The 16,412-nt window shown below is 36.8% G+C and overlaps 5 protein-coding genes across 5 annotated transcripts; 3 read left to right on the forward strand and 2 right to left on the reverse strand.

Annotated features, from left to right (window-relative positions):
* Positions 1-177: 177 nt before the first annotated feature.
* PHYBLDRAFT_133028 (hypothetical protein) lies at positions 178-1,463 on the forward strand. The gene is made up of 4 exons (XM_018429541.1): positions 178-186; positions 352-486; positions 563-639; positions 712-1,463. Exons 2-4 carry the CDS (start codon positions 354-356, stop codon positions 1,342-1,344), a joined length of 843 nt encoding a protein of 280 aa, XP_018293062.1. The 5' UTR covers positions 178-186; positions 352-353; the 3' UTR covers positions 1,345-1,463.
* Positions 1,464-5,768: 4,305 nt separating this feature from the next.
* Positions 5,769-8,661, reverse strand: PHYBLDRAFT_144376 (glycosyltransferase family 39 protein; the record flags this gene model as incomplete). Its single annotated transcript, XM_018431203.1, has 9 exons — positions 5,769-6,100; positions 6,190-6,507; positions 6,572-7,150; positions 7,262-7,539; positions 7,610-7,675; positions 7,738-8,120; positions 8,225-8,239; positions 8,314-8,430; positions 8,485-8,661. The coding sequence occupies 9 exons, from the start codon at positions 8,659-8,661 to the stop codon at positions 5,769-5,771; spliced, it is 2,265 nt and encodes a 754-aa protein (XP_018293063.1).
* A 429-nt stretch (positions 8,662-9,090) lies between these two features.
* Positions 9,091-10,609, forward strand: PHYBLDRAFT_144377 (hypothetical protein; the record flags this gene model as incomplete). The annotated part of the gene is made up of 5 exons (XM_018431204.1): positions 9,091-9,223; positions 9,340-9,734; positions 9,824-10,067; positions 10,131-10,169; positions 10,374-10,609. The coding sequence occupies 5 exons, from the start codon at positions 9,091-9,093 to the stop codon at positions 10,607-10,609; spliced, it is 1,047 nt and encodes a 348-aa protein (XP_018293064.1).
* Positions 10,610-10,814: 205 nt separating this feature from the next.
* Positions 10,815-11,295, reverse strand: PHYBLDRAFT_144378 (hypothetical protein; the record flags this gene model as incomplete). Its single annotated transcript, XM_018431205.1, has 2 exons — positions 10,815-11,016; positions 11,147-11,295. 2 exons carry the CDS (start codon positions 11,293-11,295, stop codon positions 10,815-10,817), a joined length of 351 nt encoding a protein of 116 aa, XP_018293065.1.
* Positions 11,296-13,351: 2,056 nt separating this feature from the next.
* Positions 13,352-15,375, forward strand: PHYBLDRAFT_133030 (hypothetical protein). The gene is made up of 4 exons (XM_018429542.1): positions 13,352-13,516; positions 13,592-13,991; positions 14,112-14,221; positions 14,303-15,375. The coding sequence occupies exons 1-4, from the start codon at positions 13,392-13,394 to the stop codon at positions 15,195-15,197; spliced, it is 1,530 nt and encodes a 509-aa protein (XP_018293066.1). The 5' UTR covers positions 13,352-13,391; the 3' UTR covers positions 15,198-15,375.
* Positions 15,376-16,412: the final 1,037 nt, after the last annotated feature.

Here is a 16,412-nt window from a genome sequence, read left to right on the forward strand (position 1 = left end):
GTTAAAATATAAGTTGGTTTCCTTGAGGTTTCAGTCAAAGATGACAGACCAAAAGCGTGTCACGTATGTATCGGGCCGGAACAAGGGCAAGGTTAGAGACCCAAGGTGATTTTTTTTTAGTGTCCGTCGAGTTAAAAAATGGCAGGGCATCCATAGGCAAAAACCTCCTCTTTCCCTGCACATTCAGTACGTATCCAACCCTACAGTAATGGAATATGCTTGTGTTTAAGCATGTGGGAGTGTGTGGCCATCTATTTCTGGCAATGGGATTACAAGATGCTAGTGTTCAGAAAATGGATGGACGGATTGGCACTTAAACTTTAAGATCTGGCTTCTGACCTCTCTTCACAGCAATGTCCAACCTTCCCGCCGTTCTCAGCCCCACCGAGGAGGATATCCAGCTCTTGTTGAGTGCCCAGTGCCACATTGGTGCTAAGAACGTCAACACCCGTATGACTCCTTATGTCTACAAGCGTCGTGCTGATGGTAACGCATTGTTTATATAAACTACTACATTTGTGGTGCATAAAATAGCGTAAACCTTAACTTTATCCAAACTTAGGTATCAACCTGATCAACATTGGTAAGACCTGGGAGAAGCTCATCTTTGCTGCCCGTATCATCGCTGCCATCGAGAACGTATGTATTTTGGAATAGTTACGGAATATTTTGGTGGAGTTTTGGCTCAAAATTGTGTGCATATACAAATAGCCCCAGGATATCGTTGTTGTCTCTGCCCGTCCCTACGGTCACCGTGCTGCCTTGAAGTTCGCCAAGTACATTGGTGCTGAGGCCATCGTCGGTCGTTTCACCCCCGGTACCTTCACTAACTACAACACACGTTCTTTCCGTGAGCCCCGTTTGATCATCTGCACTGATCCCCGTTCCGACTTCCAGGCCATCAAGGAAGCTTCCTACGTCAACATCCCCGTCATCTCCCTTGCTGACACCGACGCTTTCCTCCAGTACGTCGATGTTGTTATCCCCACCAACAACAAGGGTAAGCACGCTCTCGGTTTGATCTACTACCTCCTTGCTCGCGCTGTCCTCCGTCTCCGTGGTACTCTTGACTACGGTGTCGCTTGGGAGGTTATGGTTGATATGTTCTTCTTCCGTGATCCCGAAGAGGCCGAGAAGGAGCAGGCTGCTGCTGCCCTTGCCGCTGAGTTGGAGAACACTGACTTCTCTGCCACCGCTGAGGCTGCCACTGGTGAGTGGGCCGTTGAGGGTGAGGCTGCCGAAGGTGTTGCTGGTATTGCTGCCGCTGCCGACTGGAGCGCTTCCCGCACCACTGACTGGGCTGATGAGGCTGTTGCCCCTGCCACCTCTTCCTGGGAGGCATAAGTAATGTAGTTGTAACCTTTTTGTTGCTTCTATCTTCTATTTATTAAAAATCAAAAAAAGGAAAAAAAGGATACATGTAAAGCAATGTTATCTTTCTTCTTTTCTTCCCTAGAGATACCAATCTGACATTTAAAATATTTGTATGAGTTGATATGGATAACTTTGTCGTTGTTTTTTTTATATGTGTGGAAAAGCTAAGGCTGCTCCACGTTGCTTATGTGTAAATCTTTAATTAATTTGTTTCTTTTTTGTTATTTAATTGAAAAGACGATGTGTATATATTTCTAAAGAAAATGAGTAAGCGATCATAGAATGAATGTAACTTTTTTAGGTTCGAGAAAAAAAAAGCTTTGGGTTACAGAATAACTTCAGATGTGTAATGTAGTTTTACCTTTATTTTTCTTTTACACATGGTAAATCAAATTAGTTTTAGGTCAATTTATATTTTATTTCTTAATTTTTTGGACTCTGGTAAATCTTGTAAGCTTTATTCGTCTACCCATAGAATAAGGTGAATATTGACCAACTACTCTTTTTTTTTTGTAAAAAAAAACGAAGAACAAAGACTTCTTCCTTGCCGCTATTCGGTAGACTTTATCTAGTGTTTTTCTCTATTAGTATTGCCACTCATCACTTCAATCATGAGACTAGTTAATTCTTGATACTATGTTGGCTTATAGCTTCTTTTCTTTATATTTTGGTGTACTTATTTTACTACCTTATTAGCTTGCTTTCTCTTCTTCTTTTCTTTTCTTTTTAACGCCTTTTCTGCGGCAGATAATTTCTTCTTCTGATTCATCTCGGTTTGTTTATGCTTTATCTGGGACTTTTTCTGATTTGTCATGATTTTCTTGATCTTCAGTGCGCCCTGTTTTTGGTTTTTCCTTTGTTCCTTGTAGTAAGCTTTTGTATTTTGTTCGTCGGAAGTGTCTTTTACAGCCTCTGAATCCTTTTCACTTTCGTCTTTCTTCGTATTGTTTTTATCTTCTACAACTGCAGGTGCTTTTGTAGGTGTAACTTTCGTCGTATTGTCATCTTTCTTTGTAACTGAAGTTTCTTTAGTTAATCCGTCTTTCTTCGCATTCTTTTCCTTTTCAACAGCTGCAGGTGCTTTGGTAGGTGTAACTTTCGTCGTATTGTCATCTTTCTTAGTGACTGAAGTTTCTTTATTTAATCCGTCTTTCTTCGTATTCTTTTCCTTTTCAACAATTGGAGGTGCTTTGGCAGGCTCACCTTTCGTCGTACTTTTATCTTGTTTAGTGGCCGGAGTTTCTTTAGTTGATCCGTCTTTCTTCTTATTCTTTCCCTTTTCAACAACTGCAGGTGCTTTGGCGGCCGAATCTTTCGCCGTACTTTTATCTTTTTTAGCAAGTGGGGCTTCTTTAGTTGGTCCGTATTTCTCAGCAAGTACACCATTGTTGTTGGTAGAAGATTTTGGGTCTTGCGTTTTGGTTTTGAGGTTTTTCTTATCTGTCAAATCATCCGGGGTAGTATGAAGTAATGAACCCTTGACTTTTTTGCTTCCCAATCCACTATAAGTTTTACAATTAAATTTAATTATATATATACATATATATACTTATTGACTCCCTGAACATTTCTTCTTTACTTACCTTTTCTTTTCCAGAGTTTGTAATTTCATTTCTCCCACTTGTTTGGATTCACTCTTGATCTCCGTGAGCTTGGGTAATGTATTTTCAGCTTGGTTAGACTCCTTCAAGTTCTTTTTTTGGTTTATATTAATTGGCGCAATGTTTTTGTCCAAAGTTGATTGATTTTGCAGAGCTTGGACTTCTGTTCTTTGCAACGATGGCTGAGAAAGAGGTTGTATGTTGGATTCTTGGATATGGGAGCTTTGTAGCTGTGTTTTTGGAGAAGCATCTCCTGATTGCTTTGATAGATTTGAAACTACATTTGTATGTACCATAGATTTTGTATGATTAACTACATGTCCAGGGACTGGATTGTGTAAAGAGTCCGAATTATACTAGGCTTACAATTAACATTGAAGAAAACATACCTTGGCTACTTTCTAAAGTTGGAGGCTGGGTTAATGTGCTTAATGGTTGAATCTTCGTTTTTTTCTGTGGTGAAGTTATATCTGTTTCAATTTTTCGCTTTCTGGTATAAACATTTTGGTTATCAGTCAAGTCGCTTTCGTATCCGTTTATTTCATTTGTTGCGTCAGAATCGGTATCAGTTTCTTCATCGGAATCGGTCATGCTGCTTTCATCACTGAGTTCATCTTCTGCTGATTCATCGTTTATAAGCCTATTGAGATAATTCTGGTATTTGCTTGGCACTTCATAAATAGCTTTCTTGGTTTGAGATGATTTTCCTTCTACTTTGTTATCTTTGACATTGACTATCTTAGCAAGCTTAGCTAGCTTATTGTCCTCTTTTATATCAATGGATTCAGAATCATATCTATCAGTATCTTCTGCAGACATAATCTCGTTATTTTCTTCTGTCATCTCAACCTCATCGCCAGTAAGATAATCGTGCTCTGAATCGCTTGTAGCTAACGCGGCCCTTACTACTTCAAGGTCTATCCCATTGAATGTGGGCCGTTTATCTTTACGTTTTATACCCTTGTTCACTCCGTCTTCATTTGATTCGTAGTCATCTTCACTTGATTCGGGTCTATAATCTTCATCTTCGCTTGAATTGTATTCACTTGATTCATTTTCGCCCTCTTCGCCTTTGCTTGCTTCATCTTTTCTCGGTGGGTTTTCAATTGTTTCTTTCTTTATATCATTATCCAAACTGCTATTACGAGCACTTTGTTCTTTTTTTTGTATATGAGTTTTCTGTTTTTTCATTTGATAAATCATCACTCTTACCATATGACAGTGATTGTTTTTGGATATCTTCATTCATCACAATATCCTTGTCAGTATATTCGTTTTTTCTGACTCTCTTATTAGAAGCTAGTTGAACAGGCGTCATAGAATTACAATTAGTATATACATTGTACTCTCTCTTTCCTTTAATTCTGATCTTACTTTCTTCTTTTTTATCCTCTGGAATTTCCTTATTTCCTAATTCTACGTCTAATTTTGACTCATCCATATAACATCTATTATATTTAGGAATCAACATTTAGCATTTGTAATTGTGTTTGTTTCCCGTAAAAGTCATATACACCCACAAATGTATATGTACATTAGGCTTTTTTTTTTTAAGAAAAAAAAAGAAATTTAATGACTTACGTGTCGATAAACGGACTAGGGGATCTCTCATTAACTGCATCTTCTTCAAATATGTAATTTCCAGTCAAATGCATTGTACTAAAATAATATGGGAAATAAAAATTATATGTATATATATATATCAGGTACATTTCTAGTTGTGGTTTCTCTCTATATTATCAACAAACCTTGGTCCTTTTACAGATATCGAAATAAGTTCTCCTTCACAGAATCCAATATTAACGTATTGTTGTTCTTTCTTAATTGTATAAAAAATCCAGTGAGCTGTCAAAGTAATAATAATATACATTTACAAAAGCTTCCGGATGATCCGTGTACCTGTCCAACACTCAGTGAGCATAAAATGAGTTCTCTTTCGTCTACTTTGACGACAAGGCTAGATCGTGTTGTAAATGCATTATCATGATCAAGGGCGACCTGTATAAATAATATTTAAGTCTACAATATTTTTGCAGAATAGACAAAGGCTGTGTGTGTGTGTGTGCTTATATTATTATCTCATGTCATTTACCATAATCAATTGAAAAGGAGATGGAACAACTTGTTTATAAACTTTGTTGGGCTTAATTTCTAAGCCTGTAATGATTAATGTACTTTGTTAATATTTAATCATCACGAGTAAAGATTCAAATATTCGATGCTGAATCTTACCCCAGAAGCCTTGTACCGTCATCTCTTGTTAAAGATTAATGTAATGTGAAATGAATAAAGAAAGCGAGAAAGATATCTAACGTGACTTACTTGTATTACATGTGTTTTTTCTTTCTTTAGAAAAAAAAATATTTACTGTCTTTTTTTTTATATTTAGATAAATGATATACTATTTTACCTTATTCATTTTATCAGTGTTAGTATTAATTCATCGATTTTTTTTATATTTGAACAAATGAACATATTTTTTGTGCATTTAAAGAGAATATTTGATTACGAGACTGTGGTCTCGATAGACAATTTCTTTATTGAAAAGTTCTCTTTTTTGGACAGGATTTATATTATATGGGTATCTTATATTATAAAAATATATTAATCTTAAAAATGAATACATGTTGTGTAATAATATAGTATTTGATAGCTTGGGTGAATATATTATGTGTGTTTGAACACTAAATTCCACAACATTTTAAAAGGACTCTTTAAGAATAGGTTACATTGCAAATTTCTGAATAAATAACAACAGCTTTATTTTTTATTTTTATTATCTTATTTATGATTTTAGAAAGTATCCAATAAATTCCATTTTGTTAGCCAGCGTCTACCGGCATAGCTTGAAATAGGACCCATCATACCATATGCAAAAGGTGCAAAGTAAATAAATGTACCAATTACAGCAGTAAATACAGCTCCAAAAACAAGATTCTGGGTGCGAGCACTGGCTTTGGCGGTTAAATGGTCAAGAAGGAATGGTGCCATAAATATGCTGAAGTAAAGTGAAGGGAAGTAATGATGAAGATATGTCACACGTCCCATAATAAAAAATGGAGCATAGTGAAGAAACCATCCTAAGAAGAGTGTTTTTCCGACGTAGAAGAAATTTTCAGATTTTTCTATAAATGACCAAAAACAGATTCACATTCACACAAAAATAAAATGTTAAAACAATGAACCAAAAAGTAGTATATCCAGTGTTTCCTACCTGGTTTCATATCATTAATTTGTCTCTGTGCCCGAATAGAATAAAAAGAGTATAGCAGAGAGAATGCTACAAGTGATCCAGAAGAGAGCCACCATACAATGGGGTTTCCGAGTAGGTAGAACTTAAACTGTTTGTCTCCCCATCCACACATACGTAGTCCAATGCTTACAAAAGGCCACTGTAAAGGTGTTGAGGCCAGTATATCTTCCTTGTCAGGGTCTGGAATCAATGCATTATTACTTGTCCACATAGCAACATTGAGTTGGATAAAGTCATCAAGGAATTTAGACTTGTAGGTATTCTTTGGTGGTTTAGGAACTGATCAAGACATGTTAAGATTTTATACATCAAAATTATATGCCTATTCAAAATCATCACTCACGTTTTTCGTTCTTGTGCTCTTCTATATTCCACAAAGTCTTGTCATTGTCTGTCTGATTTCTCTTGTCACAGTACACTTCATATTGCTTATATCCCCACTGTGGAAGGATGGTGTTGTGTGAGCCCAAAAGACATCCAAGCTGTACATTGCGTAAACGAAAACGTGTCGACAGGGAACGCAAATGATTTTTGTCATTGTGGGTCAGATCCTTGACAATCTCAATCTTCCAGTTGTCTTGAATATCTCCCATCGATGCATTTCCGTAACCACTGACTTCCCAATGGCTACTAGTTATAGGCGCTGCGATTGGATGGGTGTGCAAGTTTCGGCCGGTTGCGAGATGAACCAGCCTAACAACATCGCCGTCTTTGAGATAACGAATACCATCAACCTCGGGTACATCCTGATTTTCTTCATAACGGGGCTCAGCAATACCCCACTCGTTGTTAGGGTCTTTGTGGTGGTAACAAGTAATTTGCTGCTGTGTGGATCCACTTGGATAAAGGTGAGGATGGGAATGAAGAAGCCCACCTCCGTAAGCAACATTCTTGATTGTTACATTTGATCCAAAGGCCACCTCTAAAATAGTGTGAGCAAAGTAAGAATATATTTTCAATGTGTATATGTGTATATGTGTATGTGTATCGTATTATACATAAGATACACAGGATATTTTTTTGTAAAGCTTACCAAGTGGATTTTTTGATAACGAGTTTCCTTCAAGTTGTGCCTGAAATAGCGAACTCATTTGTCCATCACCAGGACCCGATTTTCTTAGGATAGCAAAATGAACTTTGAAGCTAGCCAAGTAAACGATAGCAGGTATAACAATCAAGCAAATAATGCGTGCAATCCAGTGTCCCATATATTTCTTCTTGGGCATTTGTACATCTCCAAGCTTCTCCCAAAGGTCTTCTGCAGTGTATAGTCCGACAAGTGCAACAGCAAATAGCCCAACCCATTTCACACTAGATAGAGTTAAGTATAATCAATTACCTGAAGACAAATTTAAATAAAGGTAGGAAGTTCAAAATATACCTCAACACACATCCCAAAGAAAGCCCCGTGAGAACTAGCCAGAGCCACCAAGATTTCGAGAAAGATCTATTGGATAGTGTGAGTATTCAATGACTAGCAAATCAGTCTGCTGGACAAGAAACACTCACTGATCCTGAAGATTGTGAAATACTGAGAGAGTGAAAAGAGACAAGCAGGTAAAGAACAAAAGCATTGAATCCAACAAGATGAATCGACTGATACAAAGATATGCTGTATCTGCTAGTACCATGGTTGCAGCTAGTAAACTTGCTTTTTGCGACATTTTAAATTGAGTGGCTGTGAGGTAAGCAAGAGGAACCAAAAGAGCTCCCCATGTTGCATTGAAAAGACGCATAAACTTAAAGTTAACCTCAGGTGGATAATGTTTTCCTGAATCAAATCCGAATGAGCCATTGTAACCAGCCAGATAGCCAGATAGCCCAACTAGCATTTTTCCAAGTGGTGGGTGGACATCGAAGTAAAATTCATTCTTGAGATAAAATGATCCAAACTATTGAAAGGTTGTTGTTGGCGTATTATCAATAACTATTATTTTTGTTCTTCTTCTTCTTCTTCTTATATATATATATATTGAAATTAGTTGGCGTTTGTTACCTTTCCAAAATGAGCCTAAGAAAGACAGAAAGAATTAAAAGAATCCTGCTTAGTCTGTGGCCTGTTAGGATCTAATACAAGCAACTTACTTCATCCCAAACAACAATATCAGATACATCAATTTTACGGAAGCGCGTCCAGAGAGATATAGCAGTTAGAGTAATAGCAATTATAGTGTGTTTGTATTCTCTGAGAAAATAGAGTGCCTAGATGAACATATTTTAGAGTTGTATATGGTCTTGTAATATGTACTGCCTTACTCTGCTTGAAAATTGAGAGTCTTTGTAGATTCTATGGCTCTTCTCCTTTGTAGAGTATGTTCCTGAGCAATTGTCTCCATTCAGTGAAACTGACTCATATATATCTGAGTAGGGCGGAGGTGGAGAATATGAAGATATCTTCTGTTGTGGGGGATGCCTTCTTTTTAGGTTCTCCATAACAACTGTGAAAGAAAGTGAAAAGAAAAGGCTTCAGAGCCAATTGAAAGTTGAAGACTTGTTTCAAAAAATAAAATAAAAAAAAACTTGTCAAATAGATGGTGCCTCCCCCTGACTATTATTGTCATTATTATTCAGATTAATAAATAGATACACATTGATAGATATGTGCATAGTTGTACATTCTTGACTTGACATTAATGAAAAATACTTCTTTATTTTAGGTAATTCTTTTTCCAACTCTTCAAATCATATCCTGTCGTTTTGCTATCCCTTTCCCCCTTTTTTTTTCTAATGTTCTTTTGGATGTCCTTCCTGACTTGATGTCCCGCTTGGCTTCAAGACGACCGTGACTTTTTATTTATTTATTGTATAGGAAAACAATATCCAAATAATAATAACATTAACAATAATAAACTACAAACAATTATGTTTGTGCCATTGAGAAGAGCATTGCCTAGACAATCAGTCAGGCTCATTACAAATGCTGCATTTAATCAGCGTACGAGGTTAGATAGACCTATTAGTGTGGCACCCATGGTAGACATCAGCACTCCTGCAAGTATTTTTTTCTCTCTGCTTTTATATATATATATTATGTATATATATAAAAAGTGTCACTTTGTCCTTTGTTTGTGACAAGTTACTCAGACATTCGACAAAAATAGCATTTTATAGAGTTACTACGTATTATATCTGGAAGTTCCCGTTACGCATATTATACTGAGATGCACCATGGTCAAGCTATTCTTCATCACACATCTCATTTGGATTGGTTTGTTGGACCACCACAACCCAATGTTGTTGTTCAGCTAGGTGGTGCTGAACCACATATGATGGCCCAGGCAGCAAAGGCCCTTGAGAAACATGGATACCGGGAAGTAAACATCAATGTTGGTTGCCCGAGTGCAAATGTTCAGTCCGGGAAATTTGGTGCAGTATTGATGAAGACACCTGAAATAGTGGCAGACATCTTGTCAGCCATGGAGACTTGTGACGTTTCCATTCCAGTAACAGTAAAATGTAGAATTGGTGTGGATAAGCAGGAGTCTTTTGAGTTTCTTGAGAAATTTGTGAGTGGTTGTCTGTGTGTGAGAGTTGAGAGATCCTTTTTTTTCACTTTTAAAATTAACTGACACATAATCTTTTGAGGGGGGCGCAGGTGGACACCTTACTTCAAAGTAAACGACCACCTCCTCATCTGATCGTCCATGCACGCAAATGCATTCTCAAGGGCCTGACTCCAAAAAAGAACCGGACCATACCACCGTTAAACTACGATCGTGTGTATCAACTAAGAGATAGATTTCCAGAATTGCCAATATCCATCAATGGTGGATTTACAACTGTTGATATGGTCAATAGGGCATTAGAACAAGTGGATGGTTGTATGATCGGAAGACAAGGTATTAAGCACTTGTAAATAAATAAGCATCTTCTTCCTTTTTATTGATATTTCCCCTACACAGTCATGAACCATCCCATGTTTCTCCAAGAATTGGATAGAGGTAGGATAATGATAACAATCATGCCAAATTGTACATTCTTTGTAACTCCACATCCAATAAATAAGGAGTGTACAATACCCCAGAAGAAATGATCAAGACCTCTGGCACAATCATCAACGAATATATAGGCAAGTGATGTGTGTATATGTGATATCCACAATTCCTGCGTATTCTCACACACGTACATACATACATGTTTTCCAGATTACGGAGAAAAACTTCTTTCTGAGAAACATCTTTTGGAAGGAACACGTCTGCCACCCTTAACTATTCTCATCAAACCTCTGATGATGTTGTTTGAGGGACGTCACGGCCGTAACTTCCGCAGAGAACTCTTTGTTGAACTCGACAAAAAACCATCTCTCTCTGATTTCCGCTCTGTTGTTCTTCAAGCTATTTCCAGTGCTGAGGTCCCTATTAATTTTTCCCACTCCAACTGATATCGATAATAATGATAATAGTAATTCTTTGTATTCATCTAGATTTTCTTCTTTTCTTCTTCTTCTATTATATATATGCATGTATTTATATAAAATTAACAAAAATATTTTTCTTCTTCTTCTTCCTCTTTTTCCTCTTTTGCTTTTTTTGGCATGACAGAATTTACAGAACTAATTGAGAAAGATAAAGGAGGTAAAGTATATTTTAATGGGTCAAGAACTTTCTTCCCTTCAATCTGCGTCTGGCCAAAACTCGACGTCCGTTCTTTGTTGCTACACGGGACAAGAATCCATGGCGTCTTTTGCGAACGAGGTTTGAGGGCTGATAGGTGTTTCCGTAAGTTACAAAACGCATTTGTGTTGCTGCAAAAGGACTGGCGGCGAAAGGAGAGCGAGGGAGACCGAAGCTTAGGTGTGATAGGTAATATATGTCAGTGGTATTGTTGCAAATGGTGTTGTTTATATAAATAAATAAGTACATATAAAAGTCCATTTGCGGGTGAACTCTTATGTGTTTTAATTGTTTATTGAGCCTACCTTGAGCTCAAGAAACTACCAGTGTTAGCACCGAGCATGCTAGGGCGGGCTGCGGTGAAACGGCTAATGGTTGTGTTCTGTGTGATGTTTGTGGTTGAAGGAACCAGCCGGGATACTGCCGACGACCACAATTGTCTGAGCATGGACATGGTGGACCTGAGTGTACTGACCTAAAAGGTAGAATGCTAGTGCCTTGCTTGTTTGTTGTTTGCCGTGCGGATTGTAAATCAGTGTAGAAAACATCAACGTCACAAAGGACTGTTTCCCTGTCAAGGAATTCCGGTCTTTTAACTTTTTTTTTTCCTTCTTGCACCGTTGAACGTTTCTCCAGAGCGCTTTGATCTATTCTCGTCATTACTAGACTGTGTTAATAGCTCATATAAATCCCCGCTAAAAATCTGGCTGTGAATGATCCACACCATTAGTCTTTCAATGGAAATACGGATCGAAGTATTTAGAATAAGTCAGAGTTCTTTTAGGGTTCTCCTGTCATTTCTAGGGTGAGTAAAAGGCAGAAAAAAATCAATTGCCGCTAAAAAAAAAGAAATAAAGAGTATTCCAAGGGGTTCTTTTTTTTTGTTGCTGTAATATGAGCCCACTATTGTATACATAATGATTACTTGAAAAATATGCCTAGAACCTACTCAATTGATTAGACTTATTAATTTCCTCTGTCAAAATAACGAAGATTTGGCTTTTAATTGATCAAGATTAACTAAACCGAGAGATCTCTTATCTACAGCTAGACAGTTAAAAAAGAATAGGCTTGGAATCAGTTTACAGATTAGGGGAAGTACTTTAAACTAGATTTGCATATTTCGCTTTTTGGTACTATCACAAAAAGCGTATTCGGTAAGTTGCTGTCAATGTGATGTAAGTCGTCTTTATTTTACGGTCGGGGCAATATTTTGTCCAAGAACTGGGCTTTTTCTCCTCCGAAAGTGATGGCAACAAATCCAAGACCACGGCAATCTGATCAATGCTTGCTAATAGTTCTTCCCAGTTAGCCAAGGATAATATTAGTCTCTTGGCTAACTTGGAAAACACATTATTTTTTCTTGTTTTATTTTTGTTTTATTTTTTTACTTTATTTTTTTACTTTATTTTTTACCTCTCAGAAACCCCCAAGCGGAGCCTCACAAGGGAGTCATGAAAAGAACTGATTTGTTGGTTGTGATTGGTAGCCTATTAGCATCGATTGAAAGCGCTTCTTCCTAGTACTTGGTGTGTCATGACGTTACATGCAGTTAACCCTACATTATTTTGTAGGGATTGTCTTTTGATCTAAGGATGCAAAGAATAACTTTTTTTTATAGTAGAAGCCAAGCTTTAATTTATTTGTTATACTATTATTATTTTACAATTAGAATGATCAATGTACATCAAGTGTCGATGTGGGTTTCTTTTCTGTTTTTGGCTGTTTCAGAAACCAGCATATTGAATTGAAATTAGCCTAGCCCCCAATGATAATAATAAGGAATTCAATTGTATATATATATGCGTCATCACAAATTTAGAAAGTCGTATTATCGATAGATAGAAAAGAAGAGAAGAAAATAGAGATAGTAAATGTATAACATGTGTGTGTATGACCCAAGGTTAATAAGACATACAAATTAATATATAAGAATTTACTTTTATTAAAGGGGTAGTATTATTTGTTTCTAGGCAACCATCTAGCTTAATTATTTTGCGCCTTTTATTTGTTTATTTTTTTTTTAAAAAAAAAGAATTGGATTTGATAGTACAATCTAAGCTTACTTTGGCCACCTTTTTTTGTTTAAAAATAAAATAAAGGTGCAGATCTTCCCTTTTGATTGTACATAAGGCTTCTTATAATTTCTCGAAATCCAAGTACACTTTCTATGTGTCTAAATTCTCTTTTGCTTCTTTGTTTGCCTTTGTCTTCTACCTTTATTTCCCTCTTTATAATGCGGGGATTATCTTATGATTCTGCACCAATCGTAAAACATGGTGTAAGCCGAAACTGAGCGTAGACCCAATTCTGACATGCTCATGTGAATCATCTTGGTTTCAAGCTTTGTACTACCTTGCAGTTGCTATGGGGAATTAGAAAAAGTAAGTGAAAAAAAAATTGAAAATTAAAAATTAAAAAAATTAAAAAAAAAAACTATAAATACCCTGCATCTCAATTCTGGATTCTGTTAAAAATATTGCCTTTTTCTTTTTGTTTCTTTTTTTTTTACTTTTTTTTCTTATTTAATAACAATAATACAAATCTACCATGCCTAAATTCATTGGAGCCATTGACCAAGGAACTACCTCTACACGATTCGTCGTCTTTGATGAACAAGGAGCTATAGTCACATACCATCAAATGGAATTCGAACAACACTATTCAGCTCCAGGGTAAATAACCAAACCATTACTATCATAATTCTCGTTTATTGCATACGTTTAACTTTTATATATATCTTTTTGTAGATGGGTTGAACATGATCCATACGAACTTCTAGATTCAGCTAGGGCTTGTGTCGAACACACCATCAGAAAAATGTCCATTATGGGTTACGATGCATCAGATATCCAATGTATTGGAATAACCAACCAGCGTGAAACTACCATTGCCTGGGATACTCTCACTGGCCAGCCTCTATATCCAGCCATTGTTTGGAGTGACAATCGTACAACAGACACAGTCAAAGAATTGGCTGCTAAATCTGAAAAAGGACTAAATGCCCTCCAATCTATCTGCGGGCTCCCCCTGGCAACATACTTTTCGGCCGTTAAAATGAAGTGGATGATCGACAACGTTTCGGCTGTTGCCGAGGCATTGGACCAAAGCCGACTCCAGTTTAGTACAGTTGATACATGGTTAATTTATGTAAGTAAACCCCTCCCCAACTTCCCCGCTTCCTCCTTGTTGCACCATTACAAAATTTGTGTATCAATATTCTAAACATCGAAACTTATCTTTTTTTTCCCTATCTTTATTTTTTTATAGCATCTCACAGGTGGTCTCGATGGCGGTGTAATCGTTACAGACCCAACAAATGCAAGTCGGACAATGTTAATGGATATTCACACCCTACAGTGGAGCGACGAAGCACTAAGGTAAATAATAGTATTAACCATAAAATATTTTTACAAACAATGCATCTAACACGTATTTTATTATTTCTTTTAAATCAATAGCTTTTTTGGACTACAGGGCATGCAACTCCCCAAGATCTCGTCCTCTTCACAAGAACTCGGTCTCATCAGCGATGGTTCTCTCAAAGGAATCCCAATATCTGGTTGCTTAGGAGACCAGCAAAGTGCTCTTGTCGGTCAGAAATGTTTCCAGGTCGGCGATGCTAAAAACACTTATGGCACAGGCTGCTTTATGCTCTTCAACAATGGTGACTCTCCTGTATTCTCTAAAAACGGTCTTCTTCCTACGGTTGCGTACCAGTTTGGAAGCAGCAAACCCCAATACGCACTCGAAGGATCAGTTGCGGTCGCTGGCTCTTCTATAAACTGGCTACGTGACAATCTTGGCATCGTGTCAGGTGCCAAAGAAGTAAACGAGCTTGCAGCTGCAGTAAATGATACTAGTGGTGTATACTTTGTCACTGCATTTGCTGGATTGTTTGCCCCCTACTGGCGCTCCGATGCACGCGGAACCATATGCGGCCTGACGCAGTACACAAAGAGAGAACACCTTGCGCGCGCCACTCTAGAGTCTGTCTGTTATCAATCTCGTGCTATCCTTGAAGCTATGGACAAGGAATCCGGAAAACCTCTGCGGTCGCTCAAGGTAGACGGAGGCATGTCCAACTCAGACCTTTGTATGCAGATCCAAGCAAATGTTCTCGGTATCGAAGTAGACCGTCCAAAGATGTGTGAAACAACTGCCCTTGGAGCTGCAATCGCTGCAGGGTTTGCAGCAGGAGTTTGGAAATCCATCGAAGATCTTGACAAAGTCAATGCCGAAAATCATACTTTGTTTACCTCCCAAGTCACTGATAAGAAGCGTCAAAGCATGTACGGAGGATGGCAAGAAGCTATCAAGCGATCTTTCGGATGGGCTGCGACACCTACCGCCTAAGATCAAAACCGGGAGTTTTCATATAAACACAAACAAACATACAAACATACATACATACATACATACATATATATATATATATTACTATTATTATTCCCTTGTAAATACAACCCTTGTGTACATAACATAACAGAACAGCCTTATTATTACATAGTAAATAAAAACATATTCAACTTGCACAAAAGTCTATATATTCAATTATTACTTTTTTTCTTTTATTCCTTATTCTTCACTTTTAATATTATCCATTTTTCTGTTTCAACAAATATTTGTTTGATAAGAAATACATATTATTATTATTGTTACCATAGTGTAATTTTCACCAAATATTACTGAATCGATAAGATTTATAAACATTTGGACACTTTCAGAGATTAGTTTTGTTATACAATTCAAAAATTGAACCACAAAGAAGCGTTTTCTTTATCAAACTGGAATAATGATATATATTTTTCATGGTGTAAAGTGTGTATTCCAAAACCTTTAAAGTAAGATAAAGAAACATCAATAATAATACAACTTGAACGTAATTGAAAGAAATTTACTTTAAATGTATATCTGGATAGAAATACAAAAAGGAACATATGTCCAAAATAGATCAAATGAATTATGTTGTACTTGAGTCTTATACTAAAAGTCTAGCCATAGTCAAAATATCTAAATTTAGTGATTTTTATATTCTTTAAAAGCTTTCTTCTTTGGCTGGTTTTTCTGTAATAGCTGTCGGTGGATAGATAGTCCCGGTGAAGTATGCTCACGCACTTACACGGCCACTGTCATTGACAAGTTGCTTTAGCAGTGTGATATATTAGGATAAAATATAAATAATGTGGTTATTATTCTGATTAAAGCAGTAAAAAAATAAACAAAATAATCAATCTGCATAATGCTAGCTACCTTAAGACTAGATTACAGAAGTCTAACATACTTCTGGGGACTTTGATCAAATCTATAATACTCAAGGCTATCTTAATCAGTTTACACTGCTTTATCGAAATTTTAGGCATATAGGACTGTGTAAACCCCCCTATTATATAGTTGACTATTTTTTGTCTTTCATAATTGCACCTATAGGTGATGCTCAAACACTGGCAACTGGCTTTACAAAGCAGCTTATAATTCTGGGGTTTGAGTTTTGATCAATTTATCCTATCCAGTCCTTATTTATCTACTGTATTAAATATTCGATATGTGATATAAAATATTTTCTATTGG

This window comes from Phycomyces blakesleeanus (genome assembly GCF_001638985.1).
Source record: "Phycomyces blakesleeanus NRRL 1555(-) unplaced genomic scaffold PHYBLscaffold_8, whole genome shotgun sequence".
Taxonomy (NCBI): domain Eukaryota; kingdom Fungi; phylum Mucoromycota; class Mucoromycetes; order Mucorales; family Phycomycetaceae; genus Phycomyces; species Phycomyces blakesleeanus.